Source organism: Balaenoptera acutorostrata, chromosome 19, assembly GCF_949987535.1.
Source record: "Balaenoptera acutorostrata chromosome 19, mBalAcu1.1, whole genome shotgun sequence".
In the NCBI taxonomy this organism is placed as follows: Eukaryota; Metazoa; Chordata; class Mammalia; order Artiodactyla; family Balaenopteridae; genus Balaenoptera; species Balaenoptera acutorostrata.
This window is the reverse complement of record NC_080082.1, coordinates 5,056,805-5,081,176: the sequence shown is the minus strand read 5'-3', so window position 1 is coordinate 5,081,176 and position 24,372 is coordinate 5,056,805. Positions and strand designations below refer to the sequence as shown.

Sequence of the window (24,372 nt, the reverse complement as noted above, 5' to 3'; positions counted from 1 at the left end):
TTGGCTATCTGGATGTCTTCTTTGGAGAAATGTCTGTTTAGGTCTTCTTCCCATGTTTTGATTGGGTTATTTGTTTGTTTTTGATATTGAGCTATATGAATTGTTAATATATTTCAGCATTTAATTTCTTGTCAGTCGCACTGTTTGCAAATATTTTCTCCCGTTCTGTGGGTTGTCTTTTCATTTTGTTTATAGTTTCCTTTGCTGTGCAGAAGCTTTTAAGTTTCATTAGGTCCCATTTGTTTATTTTTGGTTTTACTTTCATTACTCTAGGAGGTGGATCAAAAAAGATATTGCTGCGATTTATGTCAAAGACTGTTCTGCCTATGTTTTCCTCTAAGAGTTTTATAGTGTCTGGCCTTACATGTAGGTCTTTGATCCATTTTGCGTTTATTTTTGTGTATGGTGATAGAGAGTGTCCTAATTTCATTCTTTTAAACTGCTGTCCAGTTTTCCTGGCACCACTTATTGAAGAGACTGTCTTTTCTCCATTTGTATGTTCTTGCCTCCTTTGTTATAGACTAGTTGATCATAGGTGAGTGGGTTTATTTCTGGGCTTTCTATCCTGTTCCATTGATCTATATTTCTGTTTTTGTGCCAGTACCATACTGTTTTGATGACTGTAGCTTTGTAGTATATTCTGAAGTCAAGGAGCCTGATTCCTCCAGCTCTGTTTTTCTTTCTCAGGACTGCTTTGGCTATTCGGGGTCTTTTGTGTTTCCATACAAATTTTGAAATTTTTTGTCCTAGTTCTGTGAAAAATGCCATTGGTAATCTGATAGGGATTGGATTGAATCTGTAGATTGCCTTGGGTAGTATGGTCATTTTGGCAATATTGATTCTGTATCTACTACTGAATCTACTGTATTTATAGTTTTTATCATTATTATTTCCTACCACCTGTTTCTTTAGGTTTATTGTTGTTGCTATACTTTTTCATATGTGAAAAGGAATGCTTAAATTTTTTTGGATAATAAAGTTTGAAATTTTAGAAATCTACCTTTGAATGATACTTTCACTGCAATGATAGATTTTAGTATATAGGATTAATATTTCCTCTCTCAATATTCTCTAATAGTTTGTTATGTCCTCACTCATTTCTCATTTCATGGTATTAGGATAAAACCAAGTAACCAGTAGTTTGTATTCTATTTTTTTGAATTTTTTTGAGATTTCTTCACTACATATTATTTTGATTAAAAAAAATTTATTTTTAATTTGGTCGTGCCGGGTCTTAGTTGCGGCAGGCAGGCTCCTTAGTTGTGGCTCGCGGGCTCCTTAGTTGTGGCATGTGGCATCTCCACATGTGGCATGTGGCATCTTGCAGCATGCATGTGGGATCTACTTCCCTGACCAGGGCTCAAACCCAACCCCCTGCGTTGGGAGCATGGAATCTTATCCACTGCGCCACCAGGGAAGTCCCATATTATTTTGTTTTTATAATTCTCCCATGGATACTTGGGAAGAAGATGTGGATCATACTTTCAGAGTATAAAATCTGAAAATAGCTATCCCTTCTTTGTTGTGAAATATATGTTGTTAAAAGACAACTTTGTAAAAAGGTAAAGTTGTCTTCTGTACAAATATAAAGTATACACATGTGAAAGATTTTATTTAACTCCTTAATGTGAGAACCAGTAAGATGTTACACTGTCTCCAAGGAAAATTCAAAGAACATTTGCCATGTACATAGGCAACCAGGAATTCTGATGAATCTGTGAATAAATGCAAAATTGGTCACTGTTCACAGGACAATAGTCAGTTGAATTCTGCCAGACAAAATTCATATGCATTTCTGTGGATGAGAATTATTTGCATTATTGTCAAGTTTTTACATGCTAGAGTTTTTTGTTCTGTTTTTTTTGGGTTTTTTTTTAAACATCTTTATTGGAGTATAATTGCTTTACAGTGGTGTGTTAGTGTCTGCTTTATAACAAAGTGAATGTTCTGTTTTTTAATTTTATTTATTTTTTGGCTACGTGGGATCTTCATTGCTGCACACAGCCTTTCTCTAGTTGTGGCGAGCGGGGGCTATTCGTTGTGGTGGCTTCTCGTTGCAGAGCATGGGCTCTAGGTGCGTGGGCTTCAGTAGTTGCGGTGAGTGGGCTCAGTCGTTGTGGCTCGCGGGCTCTAAAGTGCAGGCTCAGTAGTTGTGGCGCACAGGCTTAGTTGCTCCACGGCATGTGGGATCTTCCTGGACCAGGGCTCGAACCCATGTCCCCTGCATTGGCAGGCGGATTCTTAACCACTGCACCACCAGGGAAGTCCTACATGCTAGAGTTTTAAAAGTAGCTCCCAAAGAAGGAAAGACCTAGATAACCTAGAAGGGTGTATTAGACAAGGAACCCAGTAATCTTTTTTGCCCATTTTAAAGACTTGCACATTTTCCCAGTAATGCCCTTTACAATAGACATTTATTATTTCTAATTTATCTGTCCTGTGGGACACTGGTGAACTAATTTCTCACACTAAATTGTGTTTTGACATTTAATCTTTAAAATTCTAATATTTCCTTCCTGTATATTTAGCCATGCCGTTTGATGCCTATAGACCTTGTTGTAATACTTTTGTTACCTAAATGGTACATATTCAATATTCAAAATTTAGGAAGTAGAGAAAAATATAAAGAAAAATTTCAAATCACTTCTAATTCCCACTATCTCTAACCACTGTTACCACTTTATTACCATTGAGCCTTTTTTTCTCTGGGTATTTCTCTAATACACTTAAAATCATTCTGTATACAAAAATTTTCTGCTTTTTTTCACCTAACATTTTAACAAACACCTTTCCCATGTTAATAAAACTGTTTAAAAGTATCATTTTAAATATTCTTACTTAAATTTACATACTATTCCTCTGTTCTTGGGGATGTTAGATTATTTCCAGGCTTTTGCTATTATCAATTAACACTGTATCCTTGGGACATCAGTATTTGTCCACATTTTGCATTATTTCTTAAGGATAGATCATCAAAAGTAGAGAATTACTGGGCAGTCTAAGGCTCTTGATATAAAGTAGAATTGCCTTATAAAGTGGTTATATTCATCTAACCCTGCATAGCCGTACTTGTAGCAATATCCTGTTCCGTTGCACAAAGATTTAATAATGCACGAAGATTTAATAATGTCATGTCCGTGTAATGCATTATGCCTTCTGTCATTTATTCTTACCCTTTTAATCTTATGTAATACTTTCCCATTAAATTCTACCTTGATCGTGATACTGCAACTCGTCCTCATCATTCGATCAAATTTGGTAGCAGAATCTTTGCACAGGCTTTTCTTTGCAAATCCTTTGGTGCTCTTTTGCTTTATATATGCCTCCAGATGGACCTCATTTAGTCAAATCTGGGACTGTGTCTTTACGTGGGGCAGTTTAGGCTGATTTTCTTTATTGTTATGATCTGTCTGGCCTGGCTGCTGTCATAATCTTATATGCTTCCCATTTTTTAATGATCCTTCGTCTTTTTTGACATTTTACCTTTTGGTAGTCTGCTTTGTTGATAACATTGATTATGATTTCAAAGGTAAATATTCTAGTTTTCATTTTACTAGGGACTTCTAAAACATACATTGTTAAACACTCTTAATCCTGTTTTTATACCTGGCTAATAAAGAACACTTTCTATTCCCTCTTGTGAAATTAAAACAGTTTTTGAGATGATTGGCTCTTTTTCCATACTTTGACACTCTTTTTTTTTTTTTTTTTTTTTTTTTAATTTTATTTATTTTATTTATTTATTTATTTATTTTTGGCTGTGCTGGGTCTTCGGTTCGTGCGAGGGCTTTCTCTAGTTGCGGCAAGTGGGGGCCACTCTTCATCGCGGTGCGGGGACCGCTCTTCATCGCGGTGCGCGGGCCTTTCACTATCGCGGCCCCTCCCGTTGCGGGGCACAGGCTCCAGACGCGCAGGCTCAGCAGCTGTGGCTCACGGGCCCAGCTGCTCCGTGGCATGTGGGATCTTCCCAGACCAGGGCTCGAACCCGTGTCCCCTGCATTAGCAGGCAGATTCTCAACCACTGCGCCACCAGGGAAGCCCCTGACACTCTTTATTCCCTTAATCCAGTGCGATTAAAATTTAACTATTAGTGATCAATGTTTTTATTTCCTAACCTCTGTAACCTTCATTTTCATTTGGGTGATCACCCTCACTTTTTTTCCACAACTTCCCTATTCAAGAATATTTTTCTGTGATTCACCCCTAGAAGATTTGGGAGAAATTCCTAGGCATTCTTTGCCAGAAAGGTGCTCATTTGATGAACTTCCAGAGATCTGCAGATTTCTGAAGGTCTCCCTGTTATCCTGCACGTGAATAACTTGTCCACATGTTGCGGAATTCCCAGCTCTGACTCTTTCCCTCTGAAATCTGTGGAGCTGGCCTCTCGGCTGAGGCATCAGTGGTAGTGGAGGACAAAACTGTACAAGCTGCATTTTTACTCTTTTGAAAATTTTGTCTTTTTTTTTTCTTTTATTTTTTAATTCTACTAACCAGTTACACTTATTGATCCCTGACTGCACCTTGAGTCACTTATCTGGGTGCTTTTAACATACTCCCTTTAGCTCGTTTTTCTGCTTGATGGCTTCTAGCAGCCTTTCTCTTTTTGTTCAGTTTTTGTTTTGTTTTTTTTACCTCGTTATGTCTTCCTGTTCTTTGGGGTCATTTGTTTGTCCAGAGCCCATGGATCACTGGATTGCATGTGAGTTCAGCTGTCTGCTAGGAAGGATAATTGATCACTGCAGTGCATTAGGCTGCCAGAACCTGGCATGCCTTCTGCCCTCGGCTCCTTCCCCGTCGGGGCCTGCCGCCAGCGCGCCTGGTCTGATGGGTGGCGCAGGAGGTCCACCTCCACACCTCCCCGTCTGCGTGCACCTCTCCTCTCGGCCCCTCTCCACCCCCAGCCGTGTTCCCCTGCTCCCCGCCCTGGCCTTCATTTCTCAGTCTCTCTGTCTCTAGCCGTGGTTCCCATGTGCAATTATTGCTGATTAATTCCAAGTCAGAGTGATGGATGGTTTAACTTTCTTTCCTTGAGAGCCCTTGCCTGGCCGGGGACTGGGCAGAATTCCAAGGTGCCGGGGCAGGTGGCTCAGGAGGGTGGGGTCTTGGTAGAGGAGGCCAGAGAGCAGCACAGGGCTTGAGGGACCAGCTTTCCAGCACAGTGTCATTTTGATCATTGTCATCCTGGAGTGACCTGGCTAAGCCAGAGCCTTCTCCCTCCCACTCAAGTCTTCTGAAGCCAAAAGAAACTCAACGGGATCCAGGAACCTTGAGCCGTGTCTCTGCTGCAGACTCTTGACAAAAGGGGAAATGGTCTCACATCACAGAGCAAACTCCGTGAAAGACCCTCTTCATCTTATGCCCCAGAGTTCCTCTTCTCGCGGCCTCTAAGCGCCCCCTCCCCGTCCCTTTCCCCCCAGACTTCCCTCTCGTCCCCTCCCTCTGGGGACTGAGTCTCAGGCACTTTCTTTGGGGAGACAGTTTACTCTGGCTGCTTTGGATTCTCTTCTGTCACTCCTCAGAGTAGCAGCATGAAAGAATCCACCTTTTTATTTTTAAAGGCAAAAGTTTATTGTTTATTTAGGGGACATACAGAACACTTAGGAGATGCAGAATTCCCTTAATGAGAGAGATGGGGTCTCGCTGTGCTGCCCAGGCTGGGGCGCTGTGGTTATTCCCAGGCACGATGCCACTACTGATCAGCACAGGCAGGTTTTGGGGGTTTTTTTGTTTTGTTTTTATTGAAATATAGTTGATTTACAGTGTTGTGTTAGTTGTTTCTGGTGTACAGCAAAGTGATTCAGGTATATATATATATTCAGTTATATATATATTCTTTTTCATATTCTTTTCCATTATGGTTTATCCCAGGAGATTGGATATAGTTCCCTGTGCTGTATAGTGGGACCTTGTTGTTTATCCATTCTCTGTATAATAGTTTGCATCTGCTAACCCCAAACTCCCACTGCATCCCTCCCCCAACCCCCTCCCCCTTGGCAACCACAAGTCTGTTTTCTATGTCTGTTTCTGTTTCATAAATAAGATCATTTATGTCATATTTTAGATTCCACATATAAGTGATATACGGTGGTATTTGTCTTTCTGACTTACTTCACTTAGTATGATACTCTAGATAATCTCTGCAAATGGCATTATTTCATTCTTTTTTGGGGGAGTAATATTCCATTGTATATATACATATACTGCATCTTCTTCATCTGTTGATGGACATTTAGGTTGTTTCCATGTCTTAGCTATTGTAAACAGGGCTGCTATGAACATAGGGGTGCATGTGTCTTTTTGAATTATAGTTTTGTCCAGATATATGCCCAGGAGTAGGATTGCTGGATCATATGGTAATTCTATTTTTAGTTTTCTGAGGAAACTCCATACTGTTTTCCATAGTGGCTGAACGAACTTATATTCCCACCAACAGAGGAGGAGGGTTCCCTTTTCCCCACACCCTCTCCAGCATTTGTTGTTTGTAGACTGTTTAGTGATGGCCATTCTGACCGGTGTGAGGTGGTACCTCATTGTAGTTTTGATTTGCATTTCCCTGATAGTTATCAATGTTGAGCATCTTTTCATGTGCCTGTTGGCCATCTGTATGTCTTCTTTGGAGAAATGTCTATTTGGGTCTTCTGCCCATTTTTCGATTGGGTTGTTTGGTTTTTTTTACTGAGTTGTATGGGCTGTTTGTATATTTTGGAAATTAAGCCCTTGTTGGTCGCATCATTTGCAAATGTTTTCTCCCAGTCTGTAGTGTCTTTTCTTTTTTTTTTTTTATGGTTTCCTTTGCCGTGCAAAAGCTTGTAAGTTTGATTAGGTCCCATTTGTTTACTTTTGCTTTTACTTCTATTGCCTTGAGAGACTGACGTAAGAAAACAGTGGTATGTTTTAAGTCAGAGAATGTCTTGCCTATGTTCTCTTCCAGGAGTTTAATGGTGTCATGTCTTATGTTTAGGTCTTTAAGCCATTTTGAGTTTATTCTTGTTTATGGTGTTAGGGTGTGTTCTAACTTCACTGATTTGCCTGCGGCTGTCCAGCTTTCCCAGTACCCCTTGCTGAAGAGACTTTTTCCCCATTGTATATTCTTGCCTCCTTTGTCGGAGATTAATTGACCGCAGGTGTGTGGGGTTACTTAGCACAGTTTTGACCTGCTTCTTTTCTGACCTGGGCTGGTTCATGCCTCCATAGGCAACCTGGTGGTCCCCTGCTCTCGGGAGGTCACCACGTTGATGCCGAACTTAGGGCCTAGCGCACTGCAGCCTGGAACTCCTGGGCTCAAGTGATCCTCCTGTCTCAGCCTCCCAGAAGCTGGGACTACAGGCGTGTGACACCATGCCTGGCCCAAAGAATCCACCTCGGAGGAGGAGGGAAGGAAGGAGGCTGTGAATTCTTCTTCCCTAATACTTTATCCCTGTCCACAACAACATCAAGAACACCACCACCATCACCATCTTCATAACCATCATCACCACCATCACCATCAGGATCCTCTTTGTAACCGTCACCACCACCATTACCACCACCATCTTCACCATCGTCATCACCACCATCATTACCACCACCATCTTCACCATCATCATCACCACCATCATTACCACCACCATCATCACCACCATCATTACCACCACCATCATCACCACCATCACCATCACCATCTAACCATCACCACCACCATTACCACCACCATCTTCACCATCATCACCAGCATCACCACCACCATCCTCCTCCTCCTCCTCCTCATCACCATCTTCATAACCATCACCACCATCATCACCACCATCACCATCACCATCATCATCAACATCCTCTTCATAACCATCACCACCACCATCTTCACCATCATCACCACCATCACCACCACCATCCTCCTCCTCCTCCTCATCATCATCTTCATAACCATCATCACTACCACCATCTTTTTTTACATTTTTTATTTATGATTTAGTTATTTATTATTATTTTTTTATTGAAGTATAGTTGATTTACAATGTTGTGTTAATTTCTGCTGTACAGCAAAGTGACTCAGCTATACACATATATACATTCTTTTTTTTTTTTTATATTTTCCATTATGGATTATCCCGGGAGGTTGGATATAGTTCCCTGTTCTATACAGTAGGACCTTGTTGTTTATCCATTCTATATATAATAGTTTGCATCTGCTAATCCCAAACTCCCAATCCATCCCTCCCCCACTCCCCCTCCCCCTCGGCAACCACCGGTCTGTTCTCTATGTCTGTGAGTCTGTTTCTGTTTTGTAGGTAGGTTCATTTGTGCCATATTTTAGATTCCACATATAACTCATATCATATGGTATTTGTCTTTCTCTTTCTGACTTACTTCATTTAGTATGGTAATCTCTAGTTGCATCCATGTTGCTGCAAATGGCATTATTTTGTTTTTTTTATGGCTGAGTAATATTCCACTGTATATGTAGATACCACATCTTCTTTACCCATTCATCTGTCTGTGGACATTTAGGTTGTTTCCATGTCTTGGCTATTGTGAATAGTGCTGCTATGAACATAGGGGTGCATGTATCTTTTTGAATTATAGTTTTGTCCAGACATATGCCCAGGAGTAGGATTGCTGGATCATATGGTAACTCTGTTTTTAGTTTTTTGAGGAACCTCTATACTGTTTTCCATAGTGGCTGCACCAACTTACATTCCCACCAACAGTGTAGGAGGGTCCCCTTTTATCCACACCCTCTCCAGCATTTGTCATTTGTAGACTTTTTAATGATGGCCGTTCTGATGGGTGTGAGGTAGTACCTCACTGTAGTTTTGATTTGCATTTCTCTAATGGTTAGCAATGTTGAGCATTCTTTCATGTGCCTTTTGGCCATTGTATGTCTTCTTTGGAGAAATGTCTATTTAGATGCTCTGCCCGTTTTTGGATTGGGTTGTTTGTTTTTCTGTTACTGAGTTGTGTGTGCTGTTTGTATATTTTGGAAATTATGCCCTTGTCGGTCGCATCCTTTGCAAATATTTTCTCCCATTCTGTAGGTTGTCTTTTTGTGTGTTTTTTTTTAAATAGTTTCCTTTGTTGTGCACAAGCTTGTAAGTTTGATTAGGTCCCATTTGTTTATTCTTGTTTTTATTTCTATTGCTTTGCGAGACTGACCTAAGAAAACATGGATACAGTTTATGTCAGAGAATGTTTTGCCTATGTTGTCTTCTAGGAGTTTTATGGTGTCATGTCTTATGTTTAAGTCTTTAAGCCATTTTGAGCTTATTTTTGTGCATGGTGTGAGGGTGTGTTCTAATTTCATTGATTTACCTGTGGCTCTCCAGTTTTCCTAGCACCACTTGCTGAAGAGGCTGTTTTTTCCCATTTTATATTCTTGCCTCCTTTGTCAAAGATTAACTGACCATAGGTGTGTGGGTTTATTTTTGGTCTGTCTGTTCTGTTCCATTGATCTGTGTGTCTGTTTTTGTACCAGTACCACACTGTTTTGATTACTGTAGCTTTGTAGTATTGTCTGAAGTCTGGGAGAGTTATGCCTCCTGCTTTCTTTTTTTTCCCCCCTCAGGATTGCTTTGGCAATTCTGGGTCTTTTATGGTTCCGTATAACTTTTTGGATTATCCTAGTTCTGTGAAAAATGTCATGGGTAATTTGATAGGGATCACATTAAATCTGTAGATTGCTTTGGGTAGTTTCATGATTTTTTTATTTATTTATTTATTTATTTTTGGGTGTGTTGGGTCTTCGTTTCTGTGCGAGGGCTTTCTCTAGTTGTGGCAAGCAGGGGCCACTCCTCATCGCGGTGCGTGGGCCTCTCACCATTGCGGCCTCTCTTGTTGCGGAGCACAGGCTCCAGATGTGCAGGCTTAGTAGCCGTGGCTCACGGGCCTAGTTGCTCCGCGGCATGTGGGATCCTCCCAGACCAGGGCTCGAACCCGTGTGCCCTGCATTAGCAGGCAGACTCTCAACCACTGCGCCACCAGGGAAGCCCCATAGTTTCGTGATTTTTAACAATATTCTTCCAATCCAAGAACATGGGATATCTTTCCATTTCCTTGAATCCTCTTTAATTTCCTGTATTAATGTTTTATAGTTCTCATCATATAAGTCTTTCAGCTCCTTGGTCAGGTTTATTCCTAGGTTTTTCTCTCTTTTTTTTGGTGTGATTTTAAAAGGTATTGTTTTTTTGCATTCCCTTTCTGATGTTTCATTGTTAGTGTAAAGAAATGCAACCGATTTCCGAATGTTAATCTTGTATCCTGCTACTTTGCTGAATTCATTTATTAGATCTAGTAGTTTTTCTGTGGAGTCCTTAGGGTTTTCTATTTATAGTATCATGTCATCTGCATATAGTGACAACTTTACCTCTTTCCTTCCAATTTGGATACCTTTTATTTCTTTTTCTTGTCTGATTGCTGGGGCTAGGACATCCTATGCTATGTTGAATAGAAGTGACCCACCACCATCTTTCTCATCATCATCACCATCACCATCACCACCACCACCACCACCACCACCACCACCATCATCATTATCATCATCATCACCACCACCACCACCACCACCACCACCACCACCACCATCATCATTATCATCATCATCATAGCAGCTCCTGTATACTGAGTATTTGCTATGTGACAGGCACAGTCCATACCCCTGCCTTCATGCTGGAGCCCTGTGATACCCCCATCCCAGTGCAGAGACACTGACCCCAGGTGTCCCCCCACCCCTGTACCAGATCTCCACCCACGATCCCTCCCCAACTCCTTTCCCCTCTGTGCCCCTTCCCTTCCCGCCACAGGTGTATGAAGGTGGGAGCAATGTGGACCAGTTTGTGACACGCTTCCTCCTGAAGGAGACGGCCAATCAGATCCAGTCCCTGCTGAGCTCGGTGGAGAGCGCGGTGGAGGCCATCGAAGAGCAGACCAGCCAGATCCGGTGCGTTGATGGGATCTTGTGGGGGCCTGTGGGGTGGGCCGTGTGTGTGCTGACCTGCTGCTTGGTGGGGACGTTCGTGTGCTTAGGGGCTGGGTGACCTTGGGCAAGCCGCTGCTCCTCTCTGTGCCTCCACTTCCCCAGCTCTTTAAGTGGGGACGATTATACACCTACCTCCTCACAGAGTTATGACTAGTTCCTAGACTCTGATCAATTTGGCCACATTTCCATATTGCTCACATTATTGTTTAGCTAAAACTATTCTATTGTTTGACTCATTTTTTAAAACCTGGGAATAAATTTAAGAAACTCTGGTGGCTATTACCATCATTTGAAAACAAGTTATCACAAGCTGTGAGTGAAGAAATTGTAAAAATAAGCGCTGTTGGTGCCTGCAGTCAGCTTGGACCCTGAGGGCTGCTGCCTCTTTGTTCAAAAAGAGAGGCTGTGAGATCATAGATGGGGGTTGAAAACAAAGGAGCATCAAAGCATGACTTCAGAAAGATTGAAAGAGCAGTGAAATGGAGTGGTTTTCTCCCAATGTTAGTGTTATTTAAGGCCTTGTTTGTGGGTCCTTGAAGCCGTGGAAAAGTACCTGGGGTCCCCCCTCTTTGCAGGGGGACACTGTTGGGGCGGTGAGATGGGGGTCCGGAGAGTAGCAGTCTCCTTCCGGCTCGGCAGGGCCAGCCCCTGGAGGCCACGAGCCCTCCCATTTGTTGTCCCAAGTTCCGGCCAACTCCTCTGTGCCTGTTCTTCCCTGAAGAGCTGATGTGCCCGGGGCAAAGGGGAAATAAAGAAATAGAAACAGGCGGGGGCAGCTGCCGGATGCCCAAGCGTTACTGAGCCTTGAGTCTCTGCCGCGGTTTCCCAGGCAGAGACCCGGCACAGCAGGATGTTGGTTGCTGGGCACGGGGGTTTGTATGTGTTTTGTTGGTTGGTGGGGGGCTTGTCCCAGTCAGATATGATTGCAAAGGCTGCTCAGTGATGCTGTTCGCAAAATGCCTTTGCTCTGAGCACCTGCAGCCCGGTCACCTAGGATATGCACAATGCAGATTCCTGGGCTCCGGCCGTGCCCGCTGGATTAGGGTCGCTGGGAGCTGAGCCCAGGACTCTGCATAGCTGATCAGTCTTGTGATTCTGAGGGTTCCCAAGGTTAACAGCCTCAGCTCTGGAAGTTGTCACGTAGATTTTCTTCTTCTTTTTTTTTTTTTTTAATCACTATCTTGATTTTAAAACCTGCGGTTTCTATCCTGCTGCAGAACAGATAAGACCGCTGCGTGATTTTCAGAGCCGATTTCCTGCACTTTGCCAGTTCCGTCACGTGCCAGCCGTTACACCTGCCTGCCCCCTTTTTGGAAGCTTGCTTTGGGGTGTTGTTGGCAGGGGTGGCATGTCGCGATGGGGAGACACATCTGCTTCACAGGCACTGCCACCTCAAACCGCCCAAATCTCAGCTGTTTCGGCTCTCAGCTGCAGGTCCCCTGAGTGTCCTCTTTCCCAGGCCTGGGGACGTCGTGACCCAGGCACGAGCCACTGGTTCAGAGCCTGCCGCCCTTGGGGGACTCCCACTGTTCCCACTCATGGTCTGAGTCTGTTGAGGCGGCACGATTGACACCTCAAGGACTCTGCCAGCCTTTCTGCTCCCTTGGGGGTGGCCCCTCTGCACAGGGAGAGGCTGCTGGGCTTTCAGGCTCACAGGAGGCAAATTCCAGAACATTACCAAGGCAGCCCTGGGGACCAGGCGTGTCGGCCGTGCACACAGGAGTGGGGGGGGGGGGCGGGGGGGAATATGTGTGTCTGGGTGTATTTTTATGTCTGTGGTGAGTTTTCCAGCATTTTTGCACATGGGGGTTTGGGCATTTGTTGAGTCGCTACTACGTGCCAGGCACAGTGTTTGGTGGGCTGTGTGTGCGTGTCAGGGATGCCGGGGGCTGTGCGTGTGTGTGCACATCAGTAATGTGCGTGGCGGGTGGTGTCATGACAGGGGATGGGGCCAGGCTGAGGTCGGGATCACGGATCTTTGTCCTGTTAGATGCCTGCTCTTGACTGTGTCTTAGGGCTTCCTTTTTTGGACGGGGGGCTTGTTAGCCAACCCAGGCCCCCACCCCAGAGGGCAGTGAACGCTGAATCGGCTCCTAGCAGGGCCGGGGCGGTAGGGGCAGCTGTGGGCTGCGGGGAGGCTGGGGGCCTGGCTCAGCCTCGCCCGGCCCTGGAACTAAACCTCCCGGGAACAGGGTCTGGGTTCCTGGAAAGGATCTGAGTTCAGATCCCAACCCGGCCCCGCCTGCAGCGTGGCCTTGGCCTGTGGGCCTGGTGTCCCCCTCTGTAAAACAAAGGCCACGACGTTCGCTTCACAGGGACGGGGCTCCGCGGAGTGAGTTCTGTGCACGTTTCAGCCCCCAGTTGGTGCCTAATGTTTGTCGAAGCTGCCACAAGCGGACGGGGCCCTGCAGCCCCCCTCACAGTGTGTGTTTCCCCACTCCTCTGCAGACAGAACCACAGCAAACCCAGCCACAGCGTGGTGGAGACCTGGTCTGGGAGCTCCACTCCCCTCTATGCCCACAACCACAAGCTCACGGCCGTGGATCAAGGGAAGAGCTTCCCACTTGGTGAGAGAGCAGTGGCCCAGAGTGGGGGGCACTGGCTGGGGGGTCCTGGGGGGAACTCTGAGAGTGGTCCACATGGGGCCTGGGCCTCCCATGGGGACCGAGCCTGGGAGGGCTGGGGGCAGGTCTCAGCCCCGGGGCAGGGCCGGGAGCTCCCCTCCACCTTAGGCCTGGCCCTGCCTCCCCCCCCACATCAGCATCTCTGTTCCTCTTTCCCAGTCACCTCAGACTCCAAGGAGGAGGGCCTGGAAGCCCAGATCAGCAGGTTGGCGGGGCTGATAGGACGGCTGGAGAGCAAGGTGAGCCCACTGAGCCCTCGCCTCTGTCCCTGCGTCCACTCGCCGCCCTCCCAGCCCCCAGGGACTGCAGAGTGAGGCCCGAGCTCGAGACAGAAGTCAGGAAGCCTTGGAAAGGACATTCCCCAGGTGGAGTGCGGACTAAGGGTAGACGCCGGGAACGTGTCCATTGTATAGGACCGGAGGAGAGGAGCAGCTGTGGAGGGTGGGCGGGCAGCCAGGAGGGGCATCTCAAGGAGCAGAAGGTAGTCGGCAGGGTCACGGGCAGCAAGGGGACAGAGCTTCAAGGAGGCGTTAAGGCGGCGGGGTGGTCTGGGCAGGTGGTAGCCTAGACCCAGCAAGGTGGTGGGTGAGGGATGGCGACGCCCCAGGAGAGATTAGAATGACGGGCAGCGTGAAGTGTCCTCAGTGTGACAAGGCACATCCACAAGAGACGGAAAGCGGCACAGCCCTTACGGAATCGTGTTTTCGGAGAACATTTCATGGCTCGGTAGGCACTCAGGATACGATTGTGTTAGCTTTGCAGGGCTGCCAGAACCGGGGCTTAAACCCAGGCATTTATTCTCTCACAGATCAAGGCTAGAAATCTGAAATCAGGATGTTGGCGGGGCTGGTTTCTTCTGAGGCCTCTCGCTGGCGTGTAGACGGCCGTCTTCTCCCTGTGTCTGTGTGTGTCTGTGTCCTGATCTCTTCTTATAAGGACACCAGTCATATTGGATTAGAGCCCACCCATGTGACCTTATTCTAACTTCATCACCTATTCAAAGGTCCTGTCTCCAAATATAGCCACGTTTTGCGGTACTGGGGATTGGGACTTCAACATATGAATTTTGGGGGAACACAATTCAGCCCATAACGATGACCATTTGTTGGAAGAAAGAAAATAATTTGCCTTAAGGTTTACCAACAGGCTCCAGTATCAGACTGCCAGTATTTGAATCCTGGCTATACCACTTAACAGCTGTGTGACCTTGGGCCAGTGACTTACCCTCTCTGAGCCTCAGAGTCCTCCTCTAACCACAGAGAAAATAATCAGAATGGCACCTCTCACAGGGTCATTGTGAGGATTAAACAAAATGATGTCTTAATGGCTTCGCACAGAGCCTGCTGCATAGTTAGCATTTAATATTAGCAATGTTATTTAGCAGTTATTATTAGACATTCTGATGCCAGAACCTATACACATACCATACCTGTATATCAACATAAACCAAGATAGCAGGCATCTCCAGGCTGTAGGGTTGCAGTGGCAAGTTTACATTTTTCCTACTTCTCTGAATTTTTTTATATCTTTTGCAAAAGGGCAAAAGAAAAATAGTGCTTTGATGGGTTTGTGGGTTAGTTCTGAGGGATTCGTGAGGGCAGTGGGTGGGGCTCCCCAGGAGGAGGTGAGGCCGAGACTTGGAGGGGAGTCCGAGGGAGGAGGCGGCCATCCCACCTGCAGGTCTGAGGCCGAGGTGGCATCTCCCCCGCCCCCCGCCACCCCGCCACTGCGCTAAAGCCTGCTGCTGGGTGGGAGCGGTGGGAAAGGCTCGGCGGGGACCCTGAGGCCCGGTTGTCATAACAACTCTGCGGGCGCCCCCAGGGGGAGGCTCTTTGAAGCTTATTTTTAGCGCCCCAGTCGCCTTAACAACCGGCTGGCTGGAAACCAAGGAGCACCTGGGCGTCCTGGAGACGGGGCGGGGCCCTCTTCCTGGCCTCTGATTGGTCCGAGCTGCGAGCAGGGGCCAATCCGGGGCCTGCTGTGGGCCCCGCCCTCCAAGGGCCAACCTGAGCGCTCCTAGCTGTGCCTGGGCTCCTGGAACGCTGGGACGGCGAGGCAGGGAGACGGGGCGGGGGGCGCAGACGTGGGTGCCGCCGCCCCTCCCCCACCCTCCCCTCATCTTTATCTCATCCCCACCCTCACTGCCGCGGGGCCCAGCTGGCCAGGAGAAACCTAGGGAACCAGTTGCAGCCCCTGCTCTCCAGGAGCCCACCTACACGGTTTTAAAACCATGGAAAGAGACTTGCCCTGCCAGGCAGACCTTGGCCACCTACAAACGCCTACATCCACACCCTGTGTCCCCGGAAAGTCAGTACCCTCTCTGGGACCGGCTGTGTAATTTATGGGGCTCCTTTTTCCAACATTATTAAGAATTTCCAGGTGGTGAATGCACGGGTCATGGCCCTGCACATCGGCCGCTCTCTCTGTTTTCCTTAACAGCCAGCTGATGCGCCTCACTCACGTGCTTGTGTAGAGAAGAAAGACCTGGGTGCGGGATTGCGCCAGGGCTGTCCTCGTGGAGGCTGGACAGGGATGGGCACAGAGGTGGCCTTTAGTGGGGTGCCCAAGTTAAAGGAAGAAGGATCATGATTCCGTGCATCAGGAGGAGGGAGGCCTGGCCTCAAACTCAGACTCTGACCCTGGACCAGCTTCTGTGGCCTCTGGGTTCTCTGCTCTGAAATCGTGGTGCTGGGCACCATTACAGACACAAGCACGTGGTCAGGAGCAGAGCGCACGGGCTTCCCGCTTTCCTAGAGCTCACAGTAGGGCAGCCGCGACCTCGGGGAGTCTGGAAAGTTACATAAGATTTGGTATAGAGGGTTTAGCCCCCAGGGTCGGTGGAAGGCCAGCGAGCACAGACTACATCATTTAGACCGTTATATTCATGAGGCGCCAGGGGCTGTGACTGGGGGCGACGTGTAAGTTGTCGGGGAACCTGTTGCCAGTAAGGCTGTCGGCGGAAGTTGTGACGAAACCCCAGCGTCCTGGGCTCAGCACAGTGGAGCCGCCTTCGTGTTCTCTGCACTTGGCGTGCTTGGCCTCTGTGGCTCCAGCGCCCCCTAGAGGCCACGGCCAGAAGGGATCTGTGCCACTTCCTGTGGTTGGTCTTCCAGCCTGGCTTCCCGGCTCCTCTCTGAGCCAGCACCGTGCCTGGAGGGTGGGCTGAGCTCTGGCCCTGGGAGCTCCCACCCGCTCGGGGACTCCAGAGCCTCTGGAACCGTGGGGTGGAGGGGCTGGAGCTCTTTGGTGGCCCTGGGTGCTTGGGTGTCACTGTGGTGGTCCTGGAAGCCTCCCTCGCAGAGGTGGCCTCTGTCTCCGGCATCTCTTCGTGCTTTGTTGTTGCAGACCCTTTGGTTTGACCTCCAGCAGCATCTCTCGGATGAAGAAGGCACCAACGTGGTGAGGACCCCTCTCCTGCGGCCCCATCCCTGCCTGAGCCAGGCCTCAAGATGCAGGTGGCTCGGTGTCCCTGACACCTCCACCCAAGGACCACCACAAGGGGAGATGCAGCCCCAGCACTTGGCCACCCTCCCCTCCCAGGAGCGTCCTTAGAGGCTCCAGGGCTGTGATCAGCAGGACAGTGACGGCACAATGCTGATTCAATCAGAAACAATTTTGCTGGTCACTCATTTTGTTGTGTCCTGGACCTCTGAAGCCTTGAAGGCAGCTCCCAGTTTCTCTAGAGCCTCTTTAAACGTTCCTCCCTGTTTTTACAGCACTTGTGGGACTACTTCCTGCATTTGGCTTCTTAAGTTTAGCTCATTTTTCGCCAGTTTCCACGTGTAAGAATGAAAAATGTGGTGGTGGGGGGAGTAGGTCGGTTTTATTCTGAAGAAGTTGTCCTGTCCTGGGGAGGCGGGCTCCTGGGCTGGGCGGGGTCCCGGGGGGAGTGGGCTGCCAGGGGGGAGCGGGCTGCCAGTGGGGAGCGCGCTGCCAGGGGGCCCGCAGGGTGGCTCACTGGTCCTGTGGCCCCGCAGCATCTGCAGCTGGTCCGGCAGGAGATGGCCGTGTGCCCTGAGCAGCTGGCCGAGTTCCTGGACTCCCTGCGTCAGTACCTGAGGGGCACCGCCGGAGCCAGGAACTGCTTCCAGTGAGTAAGCCGCGGGGCGGGGTGGTGGCCGGGAGCTCTGCCTGGGGTGGAGGCACAGGGCAGGACCGGCCTCACCCCGAGAACACACCGGACCCCAGGGAAGCCCCCTAGCGGGGTGGTTCCAAGAGCTGGGTTCAGGTCCTAGCTCGGGCTCTTCCTTGCTGCGCAAACATGCCAAGTGACTTCATCTCGCAGACCTCAGCTTACTCATCTGTAAAGTGGGACCACTGACCGGACCCGCTCCCTGGTGGGGTTGGAGGCGTCAGTGGAATAATGACCGTGGTGGGCACAGGCCAGTGCCTGGCACCCAGCGCCCACTCAGCCTCAGCTGCCACGGTTGCTGCCCCTCGGGGGCCTCACCGTCTGGTCCCTGCTGCCAAGGCCTGCATCCTTGCAGGGGGTGGTCCCAGAGGGCTGTTGGCACAAGCTGCCGGGCTCTGTCTCCCGTCTGTGGCCCACCCGTCGGTGCCCGGCGGACAGTAGCTGTAGGCTCCGTGCCTGTTCCCTGCCTCGAGTCTCTCCCTCCCTGGTTGCTTTCTTCCTACCTCAAGAGCACGTGTGCCTCCACCAGCTTCCTGGTGAAGCAGGTGCGCCAGGCCTGGGGGTACGGCATGACTCAGGCGGCTGCTCTTGCTGCACGTTAATCCTGGGTGGTGGGAGAGGGCAGGTGAAGAAAGATGGTTCCGGTTGGCGGGGGGCGCCGTGCAGGCCAGCGAACGGGGGGCTTTGGGGAGGGGCTGCATGTGTGCCGAGGCTGAGTGATGAGCAGCCCCACCCACAGAATCTGAGGCCCGGCACAGGCTGCTGCCCAGACCTGGCGTGGCAGTGAGGGAGCCGTGCTTGCGAAAAAGCAAGCAGCTGGTGTGGCTCGACAGAGTGACCCAGGGGTGGGTGGGTCAGATGGCCAGGGAGGCAGGCAGGCCCTGCTCGTTCCAGGGACCAGGGACCACGGGGGAGAGATGCTTAGGCAGGAGGGAGACTCGGTCTTGCCTCCCTTGTGTAAGGAGGGGTGGCAACAGGCGTGCAGCTGGCAGCCAGGGAGAGGCCCTGCGGTCACCCGGAGAGGGCACTGGCCTTGGCACGATGTGGGCAGAGCTGGGATCTGTTTTGGAGGGGGGCGGACTGGACTTGACCATGGCCAGGATGGGGTGGGGGGCTGTAGAAAGAGGAGGCAAGGCGGAGTCTGAGATTCTTCAGCTTCAGGAACTTGATGGAGGAAGGGGCCACAGGCTGAGCTGGAGAAGCCGCGGAAGGTCAGGCGCGTGGGTGCGGGGAGTCGCACGGGCCTTTTGGGCCATGTTAAATTCCAGATGCCATTCGAGGTGCCGATGTACAAGTGGGGAGATCCGGGGAGTGGGGGGCATGCAGGTGTCACCCGGAGCCCCGCGAGCTGTGTGCTCATCGTGGAAGAAGGGGGCCCGGGGCTGGAAGGGCCGGGAGGAGGCGGCACGCAGGAGGGCGTCCTCCCTGCAGCCCCAACCTGGAATTGCCTGTAATTATGCAGCAGATGCGAGCGGGCCGGGATTCTCCTCTCTCGGGGATGCTTGGGGTTCTGTGCTACCAAGCGTGTGGGAAAAGGAGAAGGAACCGGGAGGGTGGCCGAGAGGCCAGATGGGGTGGTAGCGTGACCTCGGAGGCCGGGCCTCCCTCTCCTGGGGTCGGCCACATTCTTAGAGGCGCCCCCCTGCCTTGCTCCAGCCCCCCAGCCTGGGTCTCAGTCCTATCTGCAATGGGGTGAGTGCCCTGCTCCTCACCCAGGGAAGGCAGCTCAGGGGCTTGGGCCACGTCTGCCTCTCCTACGTTTAAGGATTAAATGAAAGGATGATTCTGAAGGACAGCGTGGCAGGTGGAAGATGCTTTCAGTTAAGGTAGGTTTTTCAATGACTTGAAAGCCTTTTTCAAAAAGACGTTTCACTGTCATTCATTCAACAGCCATGCTGGCCACTGTACAGGGCCAGGCCTTGCTCTCGAGGGTAGAGAGGGGCACTCAGCTGCTCAGACTAGGGGGCTGGTCCTGGAGGGTTCGGGGGTCCTGATCAGAAAGGGAGTGTGTTGCTGAGAGCAGCCTCGGGGTGGTGACAGGCTGGCTTCCGGGCCTGTCACCACCCCCGGCTGCTGCAGCTTCTGCCTGGGCTCGGTTGTGGGCTGTGTGCGCACCCCAGCGGGGAGCAGGCAGGCGGGCCGCCCGGTGCATCCACTGAGTCCGGTCTCTCCTCTCCTCTTGCAGCATCGCTGCCGTGAGGCTGGCGGACGGCGTCACCTTCGTGGTCTACGAGTTCTGGGAGACGGAGGAGGAGTGGAAGATGTAGGCCTGGCCACGCACGTTCTCTAGTTTCAGCCCTCGGCCGGGGTTTAGGTGGTGGGGTGGGGGAGGGGACCTGCCCCGGCCCCCTTTCCAGGCCCTTCCTTGGGTGATGAGTCGGGGTTCCAGCGGCATCCACCGCTCAGAAGGCCGGGCCTCAATCCAGTTGGAGGCGGTGTTTCTCAGGCTGGAGCTTGACCCCCTCAACGTGCTCGGCTGGGCCCTGGGAGCAGAGGCCAGGGTTGCTCCTGTTTCAAAACTGCTGCCCAAGGATAAAAATCCCGAGAGAAAGTTCTCTCATTGAAGGTTGCTCGTGGGGAGGCAAGAGCCAGGCTGTGCCCCCAGCACCCGGGGGCCCCGGCCCTACCTTCCCACAAGGGCTCTGAGGCCCGAGCTCGGCTGACTGGTGTGTGGCCCCGAGAGCTCACGGGCGTCCCCCTGGGTTGCAGGCACCTGCAGAGCCCCGTGTGCAAGGCGTTCCGGCACGTCAAGGTGGACACGCTGAGCCAGCCCGAGGCCCTCTCCCGGATCTCCGTGCCAGGTACCGGGGAGGAGGGCCTGGACCAGCTACAGAGGGAGCGGGGACACCACGGGCCAGGCAGAAACGGCTGAGCTGAGGCCCAAACCTCACAGACTCTCTTCTGTTCCCTTAGCTGCCAGGAACTGCAGTCCACCAGCGAGTGCTCCAGCAGAGGGGGTCCTAGACAAGACAGGGTGATAGAGGCAGGGCCTCAGCCGAGCCCAAAGGCCGGGGCCCTGAGCCCAGCATGGGGCAGGCCTGTGCCAGGGGCCCAGAACGCACCCCCAGGCCAGGGCAGCCCTCGCTGCGGGACACCCCTCCCCACCGCGTTCCCAGCCAGACTGCCATTCCCTCCCTGGGCAGGTGATCTGCCCCCCAGGACAAGCACCTCTGCGCCCTTCCTAGGGCCTGGCCCCTGGCACAGAGTTGGCACCAGCAGGAGCAGTGCCAGCCTGCAGGCCCTGATGGGAGAGGGGGCCCGCTGCAGCCTCCGCCCCCTGACGTGTCTCCCCTCCTCCCCTCCAGCTGCCTGGTGCACCCGGGGCCGCGACTGAGCCCCTGCCCGAGGCCCCGCGGCCGAGCCCGCTGCCCTGCTCCCGCTGCTGAAGGACGTCCACTCTTTTCTAAAAACTGTGGTATACGAGCGAGCTGCCTTTTCAATATACTTCCAAATGAGAAGGTCTTTTCCTGCTGTTTGAAGTGAAGGAGAACCCTTGCCCCCCGCTTGTTGACAGAGCAGCAGCATCTGAGCTGCTGGACCCTGCGGAAGCCAGAGAGGGCGGCGGTGACGGGGAGCGGCCCCCGCCCCCAGCGAGTGGCCACACCTGACCAGTCCCCACGTCCTCGGCCGGGCTCGCCCCTCACCGCCTCTCCCTTCTCTTGCCTCCTGGTTGCCACTCCTCCACCTGGTAGGAGCCGGGACCCTGTAGTGCCCCCCAGGCCCGGGCCGAGCCCGCAGGCGGCAGTAGACCCCATGTAGCCAGTGCCCCGCTAGGCAAGCAGCCGCCCGGGACAGGCACCAAATAAACTAGCGTTGGGGACGGCTGCGTGTGTGTTTTCTAGTTGACGACAGCTGGCGAGCGAAGCTGTCAGGATGCTCGGGGCCCCTGAAACCTGAGCCCAGTCGCCTCAGCTTTCTTATCTGTCAAACGGAAGTGATGACTGAGGTATGTATGTATCTTGACAAACAAGTTCATGCCTGTTGCACAGTTCGGGGGTCCCCAAGACCACCCTCGGCTCGGTAATTCACTAGAAGGAGACTCAGAACTCAGCCGAGCCATTCTACTCGTGGTTACGGATTCTGGCAGCAAAAGCATACAGACTGAACTCAGCATGGCGGAGGGTCCCGGAGAGACCACGCTCAGGGGTGTCCCTTCCCAGTGACACGTGCAGACAGCACCTGGTTCTCCCAGAGCTGCCCTGTGACATTCATTACACATAGGGAACTGCCAACCAGGGAAGCTCACCTTCAGAGTTTGCACTGGGGGTCGGCTCTGGCTGACCTTAGCCTCCAGCCCCTGTGGAGGTCAAGCTGCTCCCAAGTAGCCCCAGGTAAACAAAGATACACGTGTCAGGACGTTCCAAGGTCCTAGAGGTCATCACCTCGTAAGAGCCGAGGGCAAAAAGCCAGACCTCCCTGGACACAATCCTTGGCTGCACGCCCATAAAGGTTCTGTTCCAACAAGACAGAAGACCCTAGACTTAAAGGTTATTTCAAGTCCGATGCTGGAACCTCTGTAACTCCCTATTTCCCCGGCCATGGTGCAGGAGAGACATAATACACAAAAGTCTCAAGGGACAAGGAGAGAGACATGCCTCCCTTTCCTAAAGCAGGATGGAAAGGAGGGCAGGTAGGTAGGGAGGCAGCTGCCAGGGGCCGCTGAGGGCTGGGGAAGGAGGAGAGAGAGAAAGGGCCTGGAACTGGGCCGTGGTGCCCAGTGAAACCATGGGGGCTTGTTGGAAGCGTAAAATGCACATTCACATCCCAGCCGAACATCTGAGCGTCCTTGCACTCAGCCTCTCACAGCCTCTGTTTTCTCATCTGTGAAGTGGGGAGAAGACCCCTCCTTTGAAGATTAGGAACTGCCTGGCTCACGAGAAGGCCACTGCAGGAGGTCCTGCTGGCAGCGTCACACCCCACCCTGACGCTGCTACCGTATTTTTAAAACAGCAGCTCAGCTGTTTTAAAAATAATATTCTCAGGGGGTGGAGGCTCTTGGAGGCGCAACTGAGGAAGCCCACCCTCTGGGCCCGTCACCCTCTGCCCCAGCTCTCCCCTCTTGTAGGCTCGGAGCTGACTGCACCCACGAGCACTTAGCGCCTCCTCAGATTCTGAGTGGGTGGAACAGGCTGTGAAGAGAACAACCATCAACCCTAAAGGGGATAAGAGCCTCCACTTACTTTACACCCCAGTGCCAGGCACTTGGCAGGCGCCATCGCTGCTTCCTGTGTCATCCTGGGATCCGCAGGTAGGGAAACCGAGACACAGAAAGGCAAGCAGCTCACCAGAGGTCACACAGCCAAGTGGCACTGCTTCATCCAAACCCAGAGCATCTGTCTGCCCCCAATCCTGTGCTCTAACCACCTCGCACACAGCGGAGACAGGTGCAGAGGAACGGCTCCCGGTTAATACGGTCAGATCTGAGTCAGGTTCCCCCAACAGTTAAAGATGGAATTACCACGTGACCGAGAAATTTCCCTCCTGGGTATATACTAGGCCCAAAAGAATTGAGGCATTTAAGCAAGCAAGCACTTGTGCCCATATGTTCACAGCAGCTTATTCACACGAGCCAGAAGGTAGAAACATCACAAATGCCCATCAGTGGATGAATGGACAAACCCAGGTCTATCCATGCAGTGGACCATGATTCAGCCATAAAAAAGGAATGAAGTCCTGACCCAGGCCACAACCTGGGCGACCCTTACAAACCCTATGCTGAGCGAAAGAAGCCGGTCACAGAAGGCCACATTCGTACGATCGCATTCATACGACACGTCTGGAAGAGTTAAATCTCTAGCAATGGAAAGTAGAGTAGAGGTTGCTGGGGGACTTACTGCTAAGGCAGGCGTGTGGGAAGCGATGGAGGAGATGGGTGTATGACACCGTGGAGGTACCCAAAGCCCCTGCAGCGTACACTTCAAAACGGTTAATTTTATGTTACATGAATCTCATTTTTAAAAAAATCACAACTCACCTGCTCAAACATGTTCAGCATCTGTGTTCCTTGCCGTGTCCCGTTCAAAACGCAAGCCTTCCACGGGAGGCATGTGGCCGCCATCCTGTGTGTGACACAGGTAACCCCTCAGGGTGCTGGGCTGCTGTCCCTGTGCGTCACCTGGGGGCACATAGAGCCACTGGAAGGGCACTTCCCCAGGACACTCGGACCCCCTGTAGCCCATGCTGCTCAGAGCAGGAGAACGAGTCACCTCGACTGCAGAACGTTACTGGGCCACGTTCACAGCTGTCACTTGAGACAGGAGGGTCTCTGCACTCAAGCACACATGTCACCACTGACTGGGATCCTGTGACAGGCCAGGCTCTGGGGGTCTGTCTCAGCTCATCCCCATGGCTATGCTGGGAGGGAGGGGCTGCCCTCAGTTTCGTTTTAGAGGAGAACAAAGAGGATGGAAACCAAGGCCCGGAGGAAGAAGGAAAGGAGGAGATGCTGACCCAGGTCCGAGGAGGGACGCCGAGGCTCACGGAGGTTTTCCTGGGTCAGCAGCCTGAGGACAAGGGCTGTTAAGAGCAGGGACGGGGCCTGGCCAAGGTGACAGAGCCGGTACGTGGCAGGCGGAGTCAGCTCAGATGTTCCAGACCCAGAGCCTATGCTCAGAGCCCTGCGCGACCACCCTGATCTCAAGCACGCCACTTGAGCCCCTCTGTCC

The 24,372-nt window shown here is 51.2% G+C and overlaps 2 protein-coding genes across 5 annotated transcripts in view; one reads left to right on the top strand and one right to left on the bottom strand.

The window, feature by feature from the left end:
- Nucleotides 1-21,523, top strand: part of NECAB2 (N-terminal EF-hand calcium binding protein 2) — a 39,385-nt gene extending 17,862 nt beyond the window's left edge. For 2 of the 4 annotated variants that reach the window (XM_057534881.1, XM_057534884.1), the window contains 8 exons: nucleotides 10,776-10,912; nucleotides 13,400-13,518; nucleotides 13,735-13,814; nucleotides 16,921-16,974; nucleotides 17,553-17,665; nucleotides 19,893-19,970; nucleotides 20,417-20,508; nucleotides 21,013-21,523. In XM_057534881.1, the coding sequence (XP_057390864.1) occupies nucleotides 10,776-10,912; nucleotides 13,400-13,518; nucleotides 13,735-13,814; nucleotides 16,921-16,974; nucleotides 17,553-17,665; nucleotides 19,893-19,970; nucleotides 20,417-20,508; nucleotides 21,013-21,041 (702 nt within the window). In that variant the 3' untranslated portion in view covers nucleotides 21,042-21,523. The other 2 variants (XM_057534882.1, XM_057534883.1) reach the window with 2 other exon arrangements.
- Nucleotides 20,588-24,372, bottom strand: part of SLC38A8 (solute carrier family 38 member 8) — a 39,412-nt gene continuing 35,627 nt past the window's right edge. Inside the window, exons 14-15 of the mRNA XM_057534885.1 lie at nucleotides 23,682-23,822; nucleotides 20,588-20,667 (exon numbers count right to left, since the gene is read on the bottom strand). The gene's annotated coding sequence lies outside the window, so the exon portion shown is untranslated. The remainder of the gene's footprint in view (nucleotides 20,668-23,681; nucleotides 23,823-24,372) is intronic.